Source organism: Hylaeus volcanicus, chromosome 8 (genome assembly GCF_026283585.1).
Source record: "Hylaeus volcanicus isolate JK05 chromosome 8, UHH_iyHylVolc1.0_haploid, whole genome shotgun sequence".
In the NCBI taxonomy this organism is placed as follows: Eukaryota; Metazoa; Arthropoda; class Insecta; order Hymenoptera; family Colletidae; genus Hylaeus; species Hylaeus volcanicus.
Window position 1 is genome coordinate 1,349,869 of NC_071983.1, and position 22,198 is coordinate 1,372,066.

General features: G+C 44.1%; 1 protein-coding gene across 2 annotated transcripts in view; it reads right to left on the reverse strand.

The window, feature by feature from the left end:
* Positions 1 to 22,198, reverse strand: part of LOC128881595 (zinc finger protein 423) — an 84,249-nt gene that overhangs the window by 12,189 nt on the left and 49,862 nt on the right. Inside the window, exon 1 of one of the 2 annotated variants that reach the window (XM_054132812.1) lies at positions 4,114 to 6,478. The exons of the other annotated variant lie outside the window; for it this stretch is intronic. Within the exon in view, the coding sequence (XP_053988787.1) occupies positions 4,114 to 4,210 (97 nt within the window). The 5' untranslated portion in view covers positions 4,211 to 6,478. Of the gene's footprint in view, positions 1 to 4,113; positions 6,479 to 22,198 lie in introns of those variants that run through there. 2 annotated transcript variants of the gene reach the window in all.

Below are 22,198 nucleotides of genomic sequence, written 5' to 3' on the forward strand. Positions count from 1 at the left end.
AACCGAGCAGGGCTATCCAGGTCGCCATCGTGTTAACGCGCGTTGCAATGTTTGCGCGGTAACGCAAAATGGAATGGCGGCGGCCCTAGGATAGACGATATCGCGACACGTTCAGCCAATTCCTGGCTTACCTGCGACGATGCCGTTCCTGATTGCCATGGAGGCTTGTACAGGCGTATTGGCGCCTTGTCGATTATTTTGGAGATGGTTTTGGGAAATCGATGGGTCGGGGGTGGGAATTGGAATTGAGGGTGAGTGGTATTGGGGATGTTTGGATTTTTGAGAGGCTTTCCTTGGGTTTCAGGTCGAATTAAGTTTCGTTGCGGATGCGGTAAGTTTTCTAGATTTGGCTTCGTTGGTCTACAATATGTTTTTTGGTGAAATTAATGGTTGTTCATTGAGAGTAGGTGGCTTGGAACTAGGGGGTGCGAGGATTATAGAGATGTCTGGATTTTTGGAATGGATCGAAAGAGTGCTACTTGGGTTTCAGACCTACTTAAGCTTCTCGATTTACTTTTGCTATTGCGAGTATTGGATTTAGGAGATCTAGAAAACGTAGGGGTTGAAAATGATACCGTCGAGGGATGGGAGGAGCCAAAGAAAGAACGCGCGATAGAAGAAACCGACGACAAAGGAGACATCCGGATAAGGCGAGTCGAATAATTAATAATTGCCAGGAATGAAGACTCCCACCGGCTTGGATAGAGCAAAGTGGCCCTGGTAAACGGTGGAAATGACTCGGCTAGTTGGCCGTTTCCTCATTTGCCCGGTACACGCTCTGGATCCGACACCCACCAGTGGATTTAAGAGATTTTACGGAATCCACGCCACTCGGAACGGAGAGGAGAGACACCCAACGAGAGCGGATCACGGACTCGTCGTGGATCCGCTTAAATGGCTCGCATCCTCCACCCACGTGTCCGCCACCGTTTTCCTTTTCTAGCTTTCCGCGTGGCTATCATGAAACTTTACCGAGAACTTCTTCGCAGAAGCGATTTAGACGCCTGATTCCTTTTACGTGGTATAACTTCAATTTTAAGAATGAATATTTCAAGTTTATGTTCAATGCTCGGGGTTTTTTTTGTTGATGAATTAGTTTTGTTAACTGGGAGACCTTTTAAACATAATTTTACATCTATTTTCTATATATTTTAAATATTTGTGAATATTTTTCATTCCAGTATTGGTTGGATTAAATCGACCCCTTTTTGATTTAATTGAGAATAATTCAGAGTTAGTTTCTGGATTCAATACAAAATATCATAAAAGAATAGTATGTACGAAATTCCATAGATACATACAAAGATACCTAGATAGAGAATATTACAAAGGAGAGTTCGCAATGATTTTTATAGCGGAATATTTCAGAATGATTTCCCAACGACCTGGCGAGTTACAGTAAGTTTGCAATGGCAATGAATGGAATAGCAACAAGGGTAAATCGAAGTCGAAGAAACCTCTAAGGTTCCTCGGAGGCGTTTCATCGACGGCAACCCTAAGATGCCTCGGTTGATCAGGTGTTCCTCCAATTGTGCAACTCGCATCGTCCACGTATCGAGGCACTCGCCCAATTGGCATCTTGCATGACTCACGCGCGCCTTTTCTTGCAGAGAGACACGTCGGATCGGGTGAGCACGCAATAAATATAAACCGAGCTACCGAACGCACCCAGCCGATCCCCTCGCCATCGGAGGAACGTTGTCACGTTCATGGAAATCATCGACAATGTATCACGAAACGTTCTACAAAACGTCCCAAGACGTTCTACAAGACGTTCTTCTGGATGACATTCTACACACTGATTAAAGGAGGGAAGATTACCTTTGAACCGAAACATTATCTTTGCAATCACTGCACAAATCGATTAATTCCGTCAGTCGCATAAAAATTGTAATATTACTGACGATTACTTTTTGGCTATTCTTTCTTATTAATTTATGTTAAAGTTGATGTTATAATATGTTCATATTATCATTGAAACATAATAGCGCTCGAATAGCTCCCACAGTAATAATAGAGTACAAGTTTATTCCTGCTACCTTCGAAGAGTAAATGACTCGAATAGGCGCAGGCTCGGATCGATCCGTGATTACGAATCATCGTCGACTTTGCTTTCCAAGTCCTAAAACGAAGATGACAACATTGTCACCAGCCGAAACGAGAACGATCAAAGATCATGGTCCGAAATAAGCAAGGCCTCGATCCTCCACAACCCTCTGCTACGAAGCAATTGCTCCAAGGGGGGGTGGGGGTGGAAGATGATCGAGAGCTTATTCTACAAAATATATACCAACCCCCAACTCTATCGCTCTATTAATTAACCCTTCCGGACCTGAATTATTTTTGTTCTCGTTTAAAAGTTATTTAGAGTCCTAGAGTTACCAACCTCGCTCTGTGTACATATATAGGAGAAACTATCCCGAAACGGTTTCCAATCTTGAGGGTGCGAGAACGGGGGCTCGTAGGAGCGACAGACAAGGACGTAAAGGTCCGTTAGGGGATTCGAGGGGGTTTTATTTAGAGTCTCGATTCCGTCCAATCAGCGGCGATGTGTCATCAACGCGAAAATAGTCGCACTTAACACTGGCAGCTCTTTTCTGCGACCTGCCGATGCCAGCCGTATTGCATTGTGTTTTTATCTTATCGACGTGTGCGTTCGCCCATACAGGCTCCCATCTCGCCTGTGGCTGCGTAATGTTGTCACCTCGTGCCCGTGGCTATTTATAGGATGCTTCGACGTCGCTTATTAATAGGGGGCCGACTTAACGCCTTCGTTAATTGTGACTTATGTACGGACGCGAACTCCGACACTCGCCGGTGGTTCGCGCGGATTTCCAATCCGACGTTTGACGCGGTCGCGCGTTCCAAAATTCTCGTGGTCGACGGGGGTCAAACACTGGGGGCCATTTATGACCCACGGGAGAATCATAGCGTTACGAATTGAATAACCCCTGGGCACGAAATACTAGACTTAATAGTAGGTTTAACAGCAACAGTCCTAGCAGTAACTTCGTTAGTAATAATTCTAATGCTACTGGTACCTACTATTAGGGCTACTAGTACCATTAACGATCTATTATAATTAATTCCATGAATAAATCTGTGGTTGTGTGTATATTATATTTTTTTCATTTTTATTTATTATCGAGGAACGAATTCAGCGAATTCTATGCATTTATGACGTATAGCGATTCAACAAATTTACATTTATATGATATATATATATGATTTATCACGAACCATTCTTGCTCTTCAATAATAAATAAAAATTAAATAAGTATAACATATGTACGTTGAATATATTTTACAATTAACATAATAATATCGTTATTTCGTTTCGCATAAGGCCGCATAATTTACCATGTACTTATTATATTATTTTCTGTCACAAATGCATAAAATCCGCTTAATGATAAAGCATTACTCGATCGAAGTGATCCCTATTGATCCCCAACTAAAGAAGATTTTTGACCAATTGCGACAGTTTTATGCGAGCTTACACACTTTGACGAATAAGTTTATTGCGCAGGCACGATCGTCGAGTAAAAATTTTATTACACAGTCGACGGTGGCGCGTCATCGTAAGTGGCCCTCGGCAGCGAACGAGTTAACTATCAATTATCAGATCAGATTGAAAGTGAAAAGGAGACGCATGAATCCTGCAATTCACTTATGCGAAATAAAGAATGATACCATGTGATAAATAACGCGTTTGTCGTTTCAGTTTCTGTATCGAATTAATAGTTCAAAGTTCAGATTATTGGCAAGGGACAGTTTATAACGATTGTGGGTCAACAAAATCGATCGTTTTTAAATACATTGATTCGATGGCATTATCTTTTAACTGTATCCCACGAATATTTTTTTTTTTTTAACTTTAAAATCACTTCTTTCATGACAAACCAATTTAGTTGCAATTACATTAAAGTAAAACAATAAAACAAATATTGAAAAATTCAATAACAGGTTTAGCGTTGATTTATCCAAACCATTCATGGATAGAAAATGAGAACGTACCCAAAACGCTATCATTTTGTATGAAACATTCATAAAATCGATACACGATCTAGAATTGACCCCTTCTTGTATAAATTCTGATATTCGATCTCGTACCTTTGGATTTCTGTTGGTCTTCCTGAGACGGTTCCTTGTGGGCCTGGATCTTCCCTATCAACAACTCCAGCCTGGAACTGTTCCCCTTGAACAACATTCTGTCTCTCGACGTTCTAAGCACTCCTCGTATAAAAAAGTCCACCGCGATCCACCATCACCTGTCACAGATGGGAACCAGGAATCGACGATCGATCTACCGAACCGCGAACGCGAGACTGACTCGGTTCGATCAACACTGCTCGTTCGTCGACATTCGACTCGTACACAAAACAAAGTCATTCAGCCTCGACCAATTATCTCTCCAAAGGACGCACGGTCCTCGGCAACGTTCGTTAATCCCTAGCCCAGCCTCGAGGTTGTTGTTATTGTTCACTGGTAACGACACAAAAAAAACTTTGACGATTGACGGGCTTCGGATATTACGTTGGAAAATTCTCAGAAGCGATACGACGCGAGATTCGAGGAGAATATGAGGTCGGAGAAGAACACGAGGTCCTAGGATCCTCCGAGAGGACGATCGATCTGGCCTCGATCGGTCGATCGAAAGGACTGGCGTCGCCGGATGGATACCGCACGCGAGCAAGCCGAGGACAGGCGAAGGAGCCGCTCGGTTCTGAAACGCGCGCTAACCGGGAACCCGCGGTGACTATTATCGCGCACGATGCAAACCGACACACCAAGTCCTCCTCCTGAAAGCAAAAGAGTGCCGTACGAGTACGTGGAAGGAGAAGGGACCACAAAAGCCGGCCGTGAGAGGCTAGGGAGTCCCCTGGGAAACCAGCCACCGCATTGGACGGTAGGCGGGATCACACACTAACGAGTACACCCACCTTCCGGCTACCCACTAGCACCTATTTAACCTTTCATCCCAACTTCTCCACCTAATCCACCTCTATGTGCCCTTACGCGGCAAAGGTGAGCGACCGGAGTCGCGGTTACCGGAACGGCTACCGGACACTTGCTACTCTTGTCCACCTAATGAGACAATTCCTCTTTCGTGTCTTCAGGGAAGAATTTCAATTGACCTGGTATCGATTTCATCGGTGCCTTTTCGGAAATAGATTCTGGTTTCGGGGATATGAATAAAGTGAGAATGGAGTGATTCGGTTTTTTGGAGTGGAAAGATTATTTGGTTTTTATTTTTTTCGTATTTTGAGGAGTTAATCTATACTCGGAAGACCTACAATCACGTGGTAGTTTGAGACTTCTTTTTAGAGAGATTCGTTATTTCGATTATTTCACGTATTTAAATAAATGAAAAATTTCTTCTTTCAGATTTTCGTAATTAAATAAAATAGAAGTTCATACAAATATAAATCGGTAACAGTATCTCTCCTCTTATATCCATTATATATTTTTCTTTCTTGTATAGACTCACGTCCATCTCTTTGCTCCCCGAACTTCTTGCCACTAAAACAAAGATCTACCGCCGTTACCATTAATTTCAAAAATTAAAAAAAAAAGAAAACTACCATCCATCCATTCATCCGAACATGTCTCCAGAATTTCTCCCCAACGTAAATCAACATCTCACCCATTCACCGCAATATTCAGCGACAATATTCACACTTAACGAGCCAACGTGACGCAATGTCGCCCAATTTCCACGAAATCCATTCGAAGTCGCGCCAGCGGGGTTCTTATCGAGTATCCCGATCGGGTGGGTTCACGGTTAGGTGTGTGTAAACACCGCGAGAGTGTTCTAAAAGCAAAAAAAAAAAAAACACGGGGAGAAAAGAAGAAGGGGCGACAGGACCCAAGAAAAGAAAGCGAAATCCGAAGTGGACCCCCTGCAACCCCTGTGAAATCGACTGGAATGGATTCTCACACACGGCTGGAGCTCTGTACCACCTTATGGGGGCAACAGAGGTGCCCCGGCTCCCTACGGGGACCCATAAGGTGTTCCCTCGCCAACCCGTGCCCGTTTTGGAAACGCGCGAGCGCCCACCCATCGCGATTATTTATCTCATCGTCGTCGTGACGTTAGGTGGTCTTGATTCTGTGCGCCGGCATTCACACGCAACCTCTCCTTGTATTTAGTCGGGATTAGCTACTCTCAAGGCCTCCCTTGCCACGAATTTGCCCCATTTACGTAGCAACTTGAGAATTTTCTTTTGGAGTTTCGACTTAATATTTTTTTAAATGGCTGAGAAATAAGAACTCTTCAATTTCCTATGTGTCATTCTTGTCTTTCTTCGCTAAATTTAAGTATTTTAATTATCGAGGACTTTTTACCTAAAACTACCTAAACTTACTACCTAAGTTTAGATAGGACGTCTCATCTAAAGAAGGATTTCACTTGGCCATCTTAATTGATCAAACTGCATTTCTCCACGGTGATTGTGGTATCCGAACGTTAGTAAGTCTTCGCCGGTGGACGCTTTCTGCCCGATGATTTTATCGATCGCGCAAGTGGACCGAATCGTGCAGACGGCTGCGGATTCGACGACGAGACGGGAACTGTCCCGTTCGCAGCGATGCGAAGTAGCCGGTGCAAAAAGGAGAGACGCCTGCCATTAGAGATCGCCTTAGGCACGCATGAACCTCTCGGAAGTCGAACCGATCGACTCCCTCAAAGAACACCCGAAGAAAACGTTCTAAACATCGTTCCTAGTCAATGATAGTAAGTTCTAACATTTTCGCGTGAAAGTTGCTTCGATCAGGCGATCCGACATGCCTTTTTTATTTGCCGATAATGCAACATCGAGTCTTCTAAAGCTGTAAGCGAAAGATTGATAAAAATATGCATGTATAATAAAAACACTTTCCCAAAAGCAACGATCGTGGCCTCCCTTTCAGTTCCAATTAATGCGATAAGTTTCACTCCACAGTCAAGTAAAATTGTACTCGACCAATAATAAACGACAATTAAACCCACACCGAGCAATCACGTAATTCAACAACCTTCATCTATTCGTCGTGCTATATTCCTCGACCCAAGCTCCAATTTTTAATCAACAAATTAGCGAATAAGACGACGTCCTCTAGAAAGAAAAAGTTCATCTCTAATTCTCAATTCGATGCAAGCGTGCAAGAGGTTCGTTTAAGCACGTATCCAGCTCCGGCGAGGTTGAATGGATATTGAATCTCAAGGATTCGTCGCGAGGTTCCCCACTCGTAAGTGGCGGCTGACCCACGTTGCAGCGCGTAGCGCGAAATGCTTGATCACCGTTTACGGTGGTGGAACAGCGGAACGGACTTTCGAAACTCCCAAACTGCCAGTTTAAAGTCACGCTCGCTAAATCTGAGCACGCGATGCAACTTCGCTCGAAACTATGCGAAACTTGCCGAGGTAAATGGTCCGTAGAGATTCTGGCCAAGCGAAGTACACTCTTCGGGTCTAATGATTGATTTCCATGAAAACTACATCGTTGATACACTGACACACTGCGGACCTCGTGCACTCTGGGTGTAGGTACAATTTGTTTGGTGCGTGAGTGTCTTCTACGTACGTTTAATGTATGTATTTCATCGTAAATGCGTGAGTAGTATACAGGTAACGTACATGAAAGTGGACTTCCAGATTGTAGTTTAATAGAAAATTTAAACGCTCTATTTAGGCGTAAAAAAAATATTACTAATAATTTGGCATTAACGCCATAATCTCGTTGGTCAGATTCGATCGACCATCGCGGAAACGTAGCCAGCGACGCTAGAAGTGTACCGTCTAAAATCAGAATCGTCTGGTTCGCTGGGAACGGCGATCAATTTGGCAAAAGTCCGAACGGTTTGGTTCGGTGAGTGGCGGTGTCGTCGCGACGCACGTTGTGGGTGGGCTCGGCGTTAAGGCGCATGTGCAAGGTTCGGTGTTTCGTCACGATCGACTCCGCCTACGCGGTCGCGGACTCGATGCACGCCGTTTTCCCTTTTGGCTCGTTCACACGCGCACGCGACGTTTCCGTCCGCCCCGGAGGTGAATCGCGTCGGATCGGTGCTCCTCAGCCACCCACGCTTAGGCCGCGTCCACACGTACCACGCAACCCCCCTCCACCGAGCTACCCCCACCCCCTCCCTCCCCCGAACACGCAACCCGTGGAAGCGGCACGCGCGATTTCATTCATGCCAGCTGCGCTCCGAGTGGGTACTATACTATAGTAGCTTAACACGTTCCAGTCGGTAGTGACTAGTCGAAGCAAATTCGAGGCACGCGGGTCAAATTCCACGATATCTTACATTTTCCACGTTTTCTCCTGATGTCGCCTTTCTAATGAAGCATGGTAATTACTGTTCGGGGCCACGTTGCGAATTTACAGCGGCTACCGATTACAGAGTTCCGGGAAATCGTACCATTTTGGAGTAAATGGGAAAATTGGGGGTTCATTGAGTTAATCTTAGGGTGCTTTGGAAGATTATGGTGGTTTGCGCTTAGGTTAGAAAAAGTTTATATGCTCGCATACCTATACCGTCTTGTTACTAAGAACCAGAATCCTAAAGCTTCTCTATCTATAAAATTGCTGAAAAAATGAACTCGTGCGGGCAATTGGTCCGAATTTCACCGAGCAATTGGACCCATGAAAGCGTCTCAGATCGGCAACGCAGAAATTGATTCCGTGGCTTCGAAAGCGTCGGGATGCTCGCGTGAGAGCGTCTCAATCTAATAAATTCATGAAGGAACGTCGTCCGCGTTCTCACAGGCTTCGCGGAATATCGAAGCAATTCCTCACCGCTCCCGTGTGATCTCTCGACCGCAAATCGGTACACTAGAATACCATTGTTGTCCCGTCCAGCCCGCAGAGGCTTTTTCTCTCATTACTCGACTTCCGTAAAATTATCGATTTTAATTTTTACGCCCGCTCGAGAAAGCAACGATCGCTAATGACACCGATCGACTGCTGTTTTTGCGCCGCACTCTTTAACCTCTGACGATTCCAATCGTTTCGTTTCGGATGGCGTGAACAGGAGACTCGAAATATTTAGATATTGTTAGTTCAATAACGAATAAAAGGGGTACGATCGCGTTTATTTGTTAGACTGATTCTTCTGTTCCTAAGATCAAATTGAATGAGATGTGTTAGATATAGAAATGAATTATATGTGTTTATATTGCAGGATTGAAGGTTCAATGCTCCATTCTTCTCTATTTCCAAAGATATGGTACTCTACATAGGAACTATGAATCGAGCATTGACAAAAATATTTACCTCTTCCATCTAAAATTCAAAATGGCTACCGCAGGCCTTCGACAACATCCCCCATATATCAAGCACATTGTCTCCTCTATCGATAATTTTCCAAACCCAGCTTGTGCCGTACGATAATCCCAATTTTTCCTCTTAATCGCAAAGGCTCGGTTTGCTTAACTGCCTATCACGAGTAATTATTGAACGAACACGTCCGTGGCCAGTCCCCATTCACACTTTCACGAACTCCCTTTTGATTTACGAACGTTTTTCTCCTCGTCTTTCGCGCCCCCACTCCGTCCAGCGATAGTATAATCGTTTTTCCAAGGAGTAGTCGTCACGCAGTCTGGAGGTGCCGTACTTTGAACGCATACTTACGGCCGTGCCTCGTCATTCGCAAATAAGCACATGCGTTCATTGAATGGAACGGGAAGAAATCCTTTCGAAAAAGCTTCCTAGATACCGGAGAGATTAAGACCAGCACAATTCGTTTGCCTTGTCTGTTTGTACAGGCGCGATAAGTTCCGTGAAATCCAGTGAGTAACTGGGAAAGTCGTGTTTTCCCGTTCGACCGGATGCGCCGGGATTGTTTCGTCGATAATCGATCGTCAATTAGGAAACGGGAAGATAAGATCCTTATCGCGGGTCCCCTAACGAAACTGGCCCAAAATTTGGATTCGTTAGAAACGGGAGTGATAGTCGGAAAATTTTAGAAGAAGTTGAAAGGAATTTCTTCAACAATATTACGAAACTATATTTTAGCATCGTTTGTTAATTTTTTTAATTTATTCTTTTCTCTTCGACGTTTGGATTCATTTTATTGTCTTTTTTTTAAAGATATATCTGCATGAGATTAACATTAGAAGAGTGGAAAATGTTTAATTCAATACTGGTTAACTTTTTAACGGCAAGGGAAACGTTAGATGAAATCGACGTATTATTGAACGTGAAATTTATAAATAAATTCGATGAATTTCTTATGTGGAGTCCTCAACCTGACTGCTGGTCGATATATCGACCAGCCCCGCCGTTAAAAGATTAATAACTATTAAATCTGAAATCTTGCAGATCGATGTATTTCTAATGCATACTCGAGAATTTAACTGTTGAATTGTATAAATGTCACGAAACGCCGGAAGAAAACAATAAAACTGAAAATTAATAAACGTTTCTTTAATAATTCTTTAATAATTCCTCAAAAGAGATTACACTTTTCACGTGAGAAAAGTAAATGAATATATGAAAGTTAAGGGGAAGATCCCATTTATTTCTAAAATGTGTTCTCGACCCTACATTCGAAACGTTACGAATTACTCGAAAATTTCCTTCAGCGGCTGGCGGAGCTCAGAAATGTAAATTCGAGCGGTAAACCAGCGAGCAGTCTTCCTATGACAAGAGCCACTTCCGGTCAAGGAACATAAACTCCTCGAAACAGTCTTAACAATCGCGAGAAACACTGGAACCGGTAGCCAGCTACCCTCTCAAGGTACTTCCGCTCTAGCATCGTCGTTAAGACGCAATCGTTCTCGTAACGATCTCGCAAAAATATCGAGAAATCGATGAATTGAACTAATTTAATAAGGCACTTCCAAATGCGAGACATTTCGAGAAAATAACGACCAAAGGAGCATTAATATATCATTTATTTTATATTTTATATAGGTTTCGACTTTTGGATCCGAGTTATTCTCGGTATCTGCAAATATTAAATGGTGGTATTTAATATTAAATGCTGCATAAAATTAAATGAAATGCAAGATTGCAGATAAACGTTTGAAACAAATTAATTTCTATTATTTAAACTAGACAGATTTTGCCTTTACTTCTGGTATATATTACAAGTCTTTCAATTCGTATATTTCAAGTATGTTTCGTTCGAATAAATATACACAAAGTATCTCACGTAGTATTTACTATCATTTATGTACAACAAAATGCAATTGATCGAATATGAATAAATATTGTATATTACTAATAACAACAAACGAAAATACATTTTCCATCCCATTGGAGCACATCCAATGTGTTCATCCAAACGTGCTAAAGTAAATATTAATATCCTATATCGGTAATATAAATATAAACTGAGAAGAGAAGAGTTTATACAATGTACATATCGATATGTTAACAAGTTTATGTTTTCGTGTGTATATTTATATGTTTCGTGACGAGTAAAGTAATTTAGCAAACGTCGCGCAATAAATTTCTAAAGTCCCCAACCAGTCTTGAAAGGCGACCAGATATAAAAAAAAAAAAAAGAGGGAACGAAAAACACTTTAGGAATCGTGGAAATGGCGCCAGGGAGTGTTTCACGAGCAGTTGATCGCGGAAATACTTCACGGCGGTGAAGCGCGGTAAATTTAAACCCGAATGGATCTACCTAGGAAGAGGTAACTAGCTTCCGGTTCGGTCGAGGGTAAGCCCAGCCACGGACAGGAAGCAACGTCCTGACCGGAAGCGGCTACCCTCGGTAGACGTTGCACCCTCGACGTGGTTTATCTTGGCCGCCATCTTGGGACTGGAAGACCCCTGGCACCCCTGTCTTAAGTCGCGAAACCATTAGTCCAAGGCTTTACGACTCCTGGTTAACGGCCGAAAACGAGAAACAACGCTTTTCAAGAGATAATTAGCGACTCTAAGTACGGTCGGGACATATTAGAACAATTGCGCGCCATCGGCGATTACGAATTACTGTTCCAGTTGCTCGAATCTCTTGGCAATTTTCACCGAAGACATCGATGCAACGTTTTCGCGCCCATTGTTGCACGGAAGTACATTTTAGGGCCGTTTATGAGACTTTTTAGTGAATTTCTGTTCAGTGAAATTGATCGTTAAAAGTTTTAAAACAGCAAATAATTAATTTTAATTTGAAGAAAAACAAATTTAAAAAAGAAAACTAATGGATATACAATTACGATTCTTCTTATTTCAGAGTATCGACAATGAAAACAAATGGCTACCATTCGTGTACGTAATATAGCTACACTTACTACGTCCGTTCTGCAATTTAATATGAAATCATCTTCTCAGAATCTCATCGTTAAAATTCGCTTCCAACATTCCTAATAAAGGTGAGCTATTATTTCATAGAAGCTAATCCATCCTACTCCCTTTCCTCAAACAGTAATCCCTCGAATCGCTCGAGTGACGCAAGAAGAAATCACGTTCCGGTAAGTAATGACTAGTCGAGACAAAATGAAGGCATGTCCATTTTCTGCTAATGGCACCTTTCTAATGACACGCGTTAATTACTGTTCGGACCCTGCTACGAATTTACAGCGACCACGATTAGAGGCGAGTTCGAGGAAATCGTAAAATTTCGAAGTACCTTGGGAAATCGGGCGACCAGTGACTTAACGTTACGGTGTTACAGAAGATTATGATGTAAGCATCAAAAGAGATAAAGATAATAAAAATTGAATCGGTATTAAACTTTAAGGTACAAATAACTTATGCATTAATTAAACTAAACGTTTAATTTCTGCGATCATCGGTAAACGAAACGAGCATCTCTACTACGTCCTATCGCTAATCATACGTCCAGGGACTGAAAAGACCCCAAGTATGGATTAAAATCGTTTCCAACGAAGACCGTCGGAAAAGTATGGGGTCGCCCGGGTGGTTTCAGAGGGAAGGGACACATCCAAAGTGACTGGCAGCTTCTGAAACCCCCTGGCAGGCGTGTCTAACCGGAGAATTCACGGGAACCTCTTGGGAATCGAATGATTTTGTCAGCGGACAAATTAGTTTTCTATCTGTTTTGTCGCGTCGAAAGAACCACTTGAAATTCCAGTAGCGACCCCTTAACAAAGGGGATCGACCACCCTCCGTGCACCCTTTTCCATGGAAAATTAGCATCGTGGCTCTCCATTATGACCACTCGAAATAAAATATCTCTCGTCTTCCCTCGTCTCTCGTGCTAACATACTTTTCATCTAGTATTACAGAATCTTTATGGAATGGATGATCGACACAGAGGAGAGTTAATTTTCACTTCCGAGGTGTTTCGCCCCAGTGGTTTCCGTGGCTGCCGAATTCACCCTTAATATCGACGCGAATCGAGCTCATTTATTTTTTACACAGTCTCCCCCGCGCGGGCCAGCACCCCGCACGGGGTTTTTGTCGGCTCGGAGGTAGTGGTCCCGACCACGAAGAGGTCAGGCAGGTGAACCTTAATTCGTTGGGGGGCCAGGAATATCAAAGGGGGCCGCCAGGATCCTCCGGAGGATTCAACGAAACCGCCATTAAGGGGGCCACCGAACCGTTCGCTCTCGTCTGCATTCTGCTCGACGATTCGGGAAGAACAAACGTTCAACGCCTGCTTCTACCGCGTTCAAGAATTGATCTCAATTCTTGAACCTCCTTGTATATAATATAACCTCCTTGTATAATTTGAATTTAATTTACCATTGTCTGCGTTTCTTAATATGTTTATCAATTTCGTATGTTTCAGCGTTTCAACAATAATTAAGCTTGCTCAGACAGCTTCAAATATGAATTTTTCATTTTAATATGAATAATCATTTTGAATAGTTATTTTTCCTTCGATTGAAAAAAGCTTTAAACAACACATGCGTCGAAACAATTTATTCTTTAAAATGAAAATGTTAGAACTCCCTCAAAATAAAGACAGCGATACTTAGAAGGAGAAAAATTACACCTGGAAAGAAATTACGTAGTTTGCGATTAAGTCGCGTGCCCCTTCGTCACGGCTGGCTCAGAGTCATCGGGGTATGTCGAAACCACCGATCACCTGTCTCTTCGGGGTCGCTCGTCGCGGTGCACGAGCACTTCCGACTGAAAAATAAAGAATCTGCAGGTAAGAGGCACCTGACGGAGGCGGATCCGCCTCGTGCGTGTGCTCCGGCACCTGCTGCTCTTCGATTTAACTCCGGTGGACCAGAACCTCGCCTGTAATGACTTCCGAAAGGATCTTTCGATTCCAAAAAATCGTCTAACACTCCCTTGCACACGCGCAACCGCCATTCATCTTGATCGTCGCTGGGATCCTTGGATTATTAATTTTTGGAATTTCAAAAATTTAATTTCATTGGAAAATGTATAAATTATTAAATCTGATATAAGATCTAAGACGAAGATTGAAAATTGTTGTTCAGCAATAATGCATGATACATTCTGTCGTTACAAAGATTGCAGCATGATTTCTCTCGCGAATAGGCCTAATTCAGACGAGAAGGAAATTAGTGTCAAGCGTCGACCTCTCGTCGATTGTCGATGTCCCTGCACGAGCACCATCAGGATGGAAACGTGGGTTCAATGGGGATGCAGAGAGGTCGAAGGTTAACAAGACTACGTCGACTTAAGTGTCGCAGGTACGTCGACTCGATACTACTTGTTGCTTCGGGATATCTAACCTGCACGCGAATTCCCGTTGCGATTCCCCTACTCGAGATCGCGCGATTGATCCTTCTACGGTCGTCTGATAAAATGCTGAAACCCTGTTTCAATAAAAGCGGAGAAAATGATCGTAAACAGTAGTTCAAGATGACTTTTCAAAATCTAGCTCGGACTAAGAAATTAATAAAAAACAGAGCCGTAATAGATTAAATCTTAACCTGCACAGCTGACGTGGATGTTCCGATATATAAATATCAATCGCCGTTCGAATACTTCGGTGCAGAAAAATTCGCCGAGCAATCCCAATCCCATCCCTGCTCCGAAGGGCAGAATTCCATCGATCGCAAATCGAACGAAACGAAAGCACGTCCGTGTCCATAATTCCGCGATCGGCTGTCGAACGAGGAATCCGAAGAACAACGGGACGGGTGGGTCTCGTTAGGTGGCTGGAAAGGTGCCTCCTGGGTGCCCACCGCGCTGGGACCTAAATCTCAGATTACAATCTCCGTCTGAGGGGGGTGGAACGGTGCCAAGATTGAGAGCCTCTGTACCTTGGCCCGTGTATTCGAAGGTAGAGACGCGAAACGAACCGAGAGAAAAAAGACTTGGAAGCCACGAGCGAGGGCAGCTGGAGGCACCATGGGCAGTGTTTTATTGTGAACTCCAACGAATCCGTACAAATTTCAATTTTTACACGGAATTGATGTCGATATATGTGTCTCGTTCTTTTCTTAATCTTCCTGGTTAATTATCTATGGTGCACGAATTAGTACCATCAAATTGACACGCTACTTTTTTGCTTACGCTTACGTTTCATTTCTATAGACTCGATTTAGACGATTTCACAAAAAATAAATCCTCGTGCATCGTTCGCGTAAAATCAAGGGACCCAAAAGGAGACGCGCACGCGAGACAATGGGGTTTCCGAAAACGCGTAGAACAGTCCAATAACGCGGAATCCCGAGTGAAAGCGAAAAAAGCACGCGACAGAGAGAACGCCACACGTAGGAGAAGAGGAGAGAGACTCGTGACTGGCGATAACCATCGTACGAGGGAACAATGAAGAGAGGGAGACGGAAAAAGGGAGAAGCTCCGGCAAGCGATAGAAACGGATAAAGGAAAACGGGCGATAAATAAGAAAAAAAGGAGTCAAAGGGATGAAAGATACGCGGGAACCAGATAAACAGATAGAGAGACGAGGGAGAGGGAGAGAGAGAGAGAGGAACGGGAGAGATTAAGATGTCACGTGCACACCGAGGGACAAATACGCCCGGTAAGGATACGTGTGCAGCACACCCGTGGAACTCGCCGGCGCTCGTGCCACCTCCGACTCGTTTCACCGCTGGGATCTCGCATTCCTACCTGTGGACTCGAACCGGGGGTCGCAGATAAGCCCTTAACCTCCTTGTATCTTTGACGCAGCCCGGTTCAGCCTTCCATCTGCTACGTCTACGAACTTCCACGAGTGATTTTTACCCGCAACTTCTACGGACTAAGTACGCGCGTAGGACGACCGCGGAATTGTAAATGCATGGCTATCTACTCCCGTCGTTTTTTTCTTTTTTTTATAGGCATTTGGTCCAGCGACGTTCGCGCAAAGAAATTCTACGTCCGTTTGCGTCGATGTATCGGGTGGTAGGTTTAATCGCGCGTCCGTCCATTAATCAAGAATTATCTCCCATCGTCGGCCTTCGATGGCGTTTCGAATTTAAAGGAGAAACTCGAGCGATTCCGCGCGCCGAGGCCGCGGGGGGAAATTCCGCGGCACCGTTCCGTGTCTTATTCATATTCATGAAGATTCGGCTTTATTTCCGAGCAGAGGGGCCAGAGGGATCGCGTGGGTGTCGGGGAAACACCAACGAGGCGACACCGTTCCCCGTGTCACGCGACAGGAGGTCTCTGATTCTTCAGCCTCTCGAACTTTATCAGGAAGGACCTGCACCTCGCGCGCGCGCACACCGTGAACCATCGATCCTGTCGGTGCGTAGTTAAAATTTTGTTTACGTTACACGCCGTTCCGTCTCTTTTTTTCAACCACGGGACCGAGTACACCCTTGACCAACGCTCGGGACATGTGGTCGCAGTTGTAGATGTTAATTATAATTAGGGGAATCGGTTGTATCGTAACCGAACAGAAAGATTCCTCGGTGCTTGATGGGAACACGAGTCGAAGTCTTCCTTGGGAAGAAGCAGATGAGTGTACTGCAGATACTTATCTATGTTTATGAAGAAGAATGGAGAAGTGCAGATCTATGTATCTATGTTTATGTAAATGCACAATATTTATATTTTATTATAAAAGAAACTTTGACTCAAGTTTCTGTTCTTTATCTCTGTAGATGAAACTATAACCGTGCATAAACATTCGCAGCCTACAGCGCGAAAGTCCGTACTCAACCAACCAAATTACTTAAAAATTCGTCTGAAATTAAAGAGCACGAATACTCGCACATTCGCGAGTTGAATTATCTGCCAGTCGCGCGACACGAGTAAAAAGAGTTTAATTTTCAGCGAGGGATATTGATATTTTAATGGGCCATGAACAGCGTCAATGTTCCTGGTTGTACTCCGAGAGGTAGGGCGCCGTGAGAGCCGATGCTCCTCGGTTTCGTCCTCGTGTCGGACCCCCTCCCCCCAGGCTCATCGTCGGACCCCCGCTGATCCCCGGTACCATGCTAACTGTCCTGTCATTGTCACGAGCCACACCGCGGGGACATTCGTTCGTGAACGTAGGATCCACTTCCTTCGCGTTAGTCACGCCCGATTACTCTAGCTGGAACTTTGACGCAGTCTCCGTACGGCGTTCTCCATTTCACGGAGACTTTGGAACCCGAGATTCCACCCTCGATCCCATCTCCGGGCGACGAAAAATTTTATCCAACGGCCACTTTCTTCCTCGTCGCAACCAAGGCGGCGCAGTATCCCCTCACGAGCCATCTTTAGAAAACAACACGTTACCTTCAACCTCTATGCCAACGTGTGCTTTTTTCTTTAATCTGGTAGCCTCGGCATCGTCACAGTATTCATCATATGAACGTCAGTGGTCCATTCGACAGTGATCCATTCGCCATTGATTTATTTACCAGCTTGACCACCAAATCGTCACCAGCAGTCAACGATATGCGCCCAGATGAGTCTGATCGCGTCGTCGACGGCAAAGATCGCTGGGAGCGAATCGAAGCGCAAAGCTAGCCGTCGGAGTGTCGAGTGGCGAGTAGCTTAAGTCACGTTTTCCGTGGGAGCAGAGCGAATTGTACGGAAGGAGAACGGGGTGACAAGACAAAAGATATAAGAAAAGTTCCACGGCGGTGAGGTCGTCCACGGAGTGTGGGAATAACTCCGTTCCTCCGCTCTTTAGACCCGATAGGCATTCCGTTTCTTTCCATCTCTACGGGACTTTTTGCCGCTGTTGTCGCGCCGTAAAATCGCTCGTTACGCGCTTTTTACGCCGCGGTGAAAAGAAAATGTATAATGTATTAGAACCGGCGAGTGGAGACGCGATATCATTCCGCGAAAGAAATCGTCACGAAATCACCGTGATCGCTGATTGCGGTGATGACAGAATTATCGTTTTTACGATTATAATTTTATTACCGTTACCGAGGAAGTCCCGTATGATTCGATACCGCGGAGGAAAGAGAAGATATCCCGTACGATGGTTTATTGGTTTAATGTTTTGCGAGTCGAGCAACTTCGGGGGTCTACTTGTTGGGGTACATTTGTTGATAAGGTGATAAGAGAAAATCATTAAATTCAAGGCAAGAATCGAAATTGCTGGAATAATTATTGCGATAGTTAAATTTTGTTAAAGGGCACCATATTTCAGGCAGAGGAAGAATGCTGGCCTCTTTGTGAATTTTTATCTGAAAATATAGAGCATCTTTTTAACGTGTTACTGAAATTTCTGACTCGCACGGTAGATGGAGTGTATGTATATGTAACATTCATAAAAATAAAGTCCGGTTCTACTTAATATTGTCTGCTCGGTAGAGAGTAGCAGATCTTCTTTGAGTTCGGTTTTATTCGTTCGGTCGTTTCCACAGGTTTAATTGACACTCCGAAATGTTTCGGATAGAATTGATATAACTCGACAGTGCCAGCCATCGCCGGAATGTAATTATATTACGGTCGTTGCTCGCTCGGAAATTTAAAAGTCTCGAAATCTTCGAGGAGTACTTTAATCAGACTCGATTTAACCAACCTCGAGAGCCAATCGTCAGCTCCTCGAAATTGGCAAGCTCGATGAAACTTAACTGAAAATGTCCGGGAACACTTATATATTTAACCCGATCGACGTGTTTACTCGCTCGCCCCGACCTCGATTTAATAGCGTTTCCGTGTCGAGCGAGCTTAATTAATTTTTCAGTGAATTTGTAATCTTGGAATTATTTTAATCCCGAGAAATAACTGCACACTCGCGATACGTAGCATGTGGACAGTGAAGCAAACTTATGGCCGCCAACCTTCGTACACATAGTACACTAAAGACCAAGTCGAGAACATAAAAGGTTGGTAATTTAACGTATAATAACAAAATGACGATCGAATTATTGAATATAAAGACACAGAATTAGTTTGTAGACCTATTATTTAAATATAAAATTAAAATTGCAATGTCTCTATGTGACTATTCGATTCAATAAATGTCGTAGATAACGTCGCTATACTTTTTCTTTCGACACAATCAAATTTTGTCCATCTCTGGCTTAAGAATGTTTGAAAAATTGTAAAGTTCCTGGAAATAAGTTCCTCGATTTACGAGGGACGAATAATTGTTCCCAGCTCGGATCGGATGAATTTATGTTCATCCGCGAGCCTCGAATCGTCGGTTATCGATGCGGGGAGAATCGAGAGGACGACTTCGAGGAGCAGGGTCGACGAAGGGGGCCAGGTCTGGCGCATATCATCTTAAAGTTTAATTGAGTCTCGGTCCCACGAGAAGTCAACACCGGAGCCAATCTTACTCGACGCGGGCCCTTGGGAAACGGGCTCCGTCCCTGCACCCTTCCGCACTGTTCCCGCTTCCTCCACGTTTCATCGGCTCCCGCAGGAACCTGCGGATATCTCCTGACACGACCTTTTGTCGGGAACACCCTCCGAGGGTCAACGAAGGACTCGTAAGTAAAAAGCTTCTTTAAACTTTACCGACGTTGCTAGTTTTGTAATAATAATTCGCGTTTGCAATCTTACAAATTTAGGCGGATGCACTACCTCCTGGTCAGAAAGTTTTAACATTTGGGAATATTTTTCTAGCGATATCGTATGTCTAATAAAAATATATGTTGTGTGTATTTAAAGTATGTACTTTCAACTATGTTTCGATCAATTTCCATGGAAATATGTTAATATCTATAACCTCCCTTGTTCACTTTCTCTCTATTTGCAACCATTGTTTTCTATCATCGAATTCTAATTTTCATATCAACATCGCAGGATCCTACGTCACTTTCCTGTATGAGTAAATGTTAACTCTCGAATAAAAAATTCATGTATAAATACTAGACATTTGCATGCAGATGCAGTTCCATTTCCTCAACTGTAACATATGAAATTTTTCACCTGCACATTCGAAAAACCAAGTAAATTCGAGATTTGCCAAACAATCGCGTGAAAATAGAATAATCACAGATTTATTTAACTCTCTCGCAAAGCCTCTCTCATCCCTGCGACGACACGGAACATCCTCGGCATTAAAACGAGTTAATTCGAAGGAATCGTCGTTGGAATGAAATTTTAAGGGACGAAGACGACGGGAGCTGCTTTAGAGGTAGTCAGCGGAGTTGGTCTAAAGAAGTTTAAACATTTACAAGTAATTCGGCATCCCGACCTTGCTCCGGGTTCGACTCTCTGGTTGCCAAAGGTGGTAGGGGTCGAGGACGGGAAACCTCTTGCGATGAATTACAGGAGGTCCCAAGGGTGAAAGAGGGAGAGAATCAACCCCAGTCGTGCTTCGTCTTGCGTTAATTTCGACTCCAGACGCGTACCTTGCTAGGCGTTATCCTCGGGCCAAGGTTTAACCCCAACGTTTCAGTCATCTTTCGAAAATACGTTTTCTTCCGCATCACGCTCTTCGAATTTAAACATTTCTCATAAATGTATTTAATTTCTTTTTCACGATCAGTCAAATACATTCACACCAAAGAGGACCAAAAATACTATATCAATCGCAGCATCCAGCGCCCCATAATAATCAACGCTAATAAAACAACAATAATTCATCCCCGTACAAATAATTCCATTCTCTGTTCGCAAAAGTTTACCCAACCGATGGAGAGTTCTCACCAAAGCGACCCGCCAGCCATCGTCGACCCCGTGGTCCCGGATGGCGCGCGTAATTAGGGTAATTAACCGAAACCGAGATACCCAACGCGTCGGTATCGGCAAAAGCTGAGGGAGGGAGGGTCCCGGAATCGATGATTCCGGCGGATGTTCTAAAGTTTCCAGGAAGGGTGGATCGGTCGAATCGGTCCGTTTCGCTCCATTTCGCGCTACGTACGGTTCGGTACCGTGCGCGTCTCGTGCAAGGGGTCCCGTGGTGTATCGGATGTCCCCCGAGCTCGACGCGCGACAATGGGGCCCCGAAGACCAAAATCAGCACCGCCCTTTCTTCGTGCCCCCAGCCACCCCGTTTTCGTCGAACGATTCACCCCCGCCGCTACCTCTCGTTCCCTCACGGTTCCACGACGAGTAGAACGGAAGAAAAAACAAACGGGCAAGGCCCAGGATTTAATATAATATAGAATGGATATCCTGTCCGTGGAGAGCCGATGGGGCCCACACCGCGTACCCTTTATGCCATTAGGTGGTGCCGTAACCCGATACCATCGCGGCCAACGGGGTATAAAACAAAGTATGGACCCCTCCGAGATACGTCCACGGTGACGGAGAGTACCGAGGGCGCGTGTTCCACCTACGAGGGCCCCTGGCCCCAAAGGGGGGGGGGGGGGGGGGCGATCGTTTTCGATTCGAACCCGGTGGGAAATTCTTTGGTTAATGGAGATTCGGAATTTTGAGATCGAGACACTGATTCGAAATACTAAAGATCGTGTAAATACGTATCAAAATTTGTACGTGCCCTTGAGTCTTTCTTAAAACTTGCCACAAATTTTCTGAACAATTCGATCAAATAAAAAAGACCTGCAAGAATTTCAAAATTATTATTACTTTTATTTCTCTGTACGTACGCTTGGCATTGCGGAATTTGAAGAATTCCTAATACAGGTATTTCAGCCATTTTTCTCAATTCGTTTGTTACGGGTGGACATCAGATACCGAACACGATATCTCTTTAGGCGAGTACGATAATTACCGGAAAAAAGAAATCGACATTATGCCCGATGTTTTTTCGACGTTTAACCCACGGGCGCGTATTCACCTGCGAGGACGAAACCAGATACCCCAATCATCTTGTCACGGGTTATAGAAACGTGTACAAAGGGTGGCCCACAATAAACCGCCCCTGCAAGACACCAAGGCCCGCTCACGAATGCCCGAACACGGATCTATTCTCTCACGGGAGAGACTCGTCCCTGTTTTCTCCAATTCGAACCTTTTTTGTTCCGAAATCGCGGAACTCTTTTTCCTACCTCGTGTAGGGATTCTCTGGT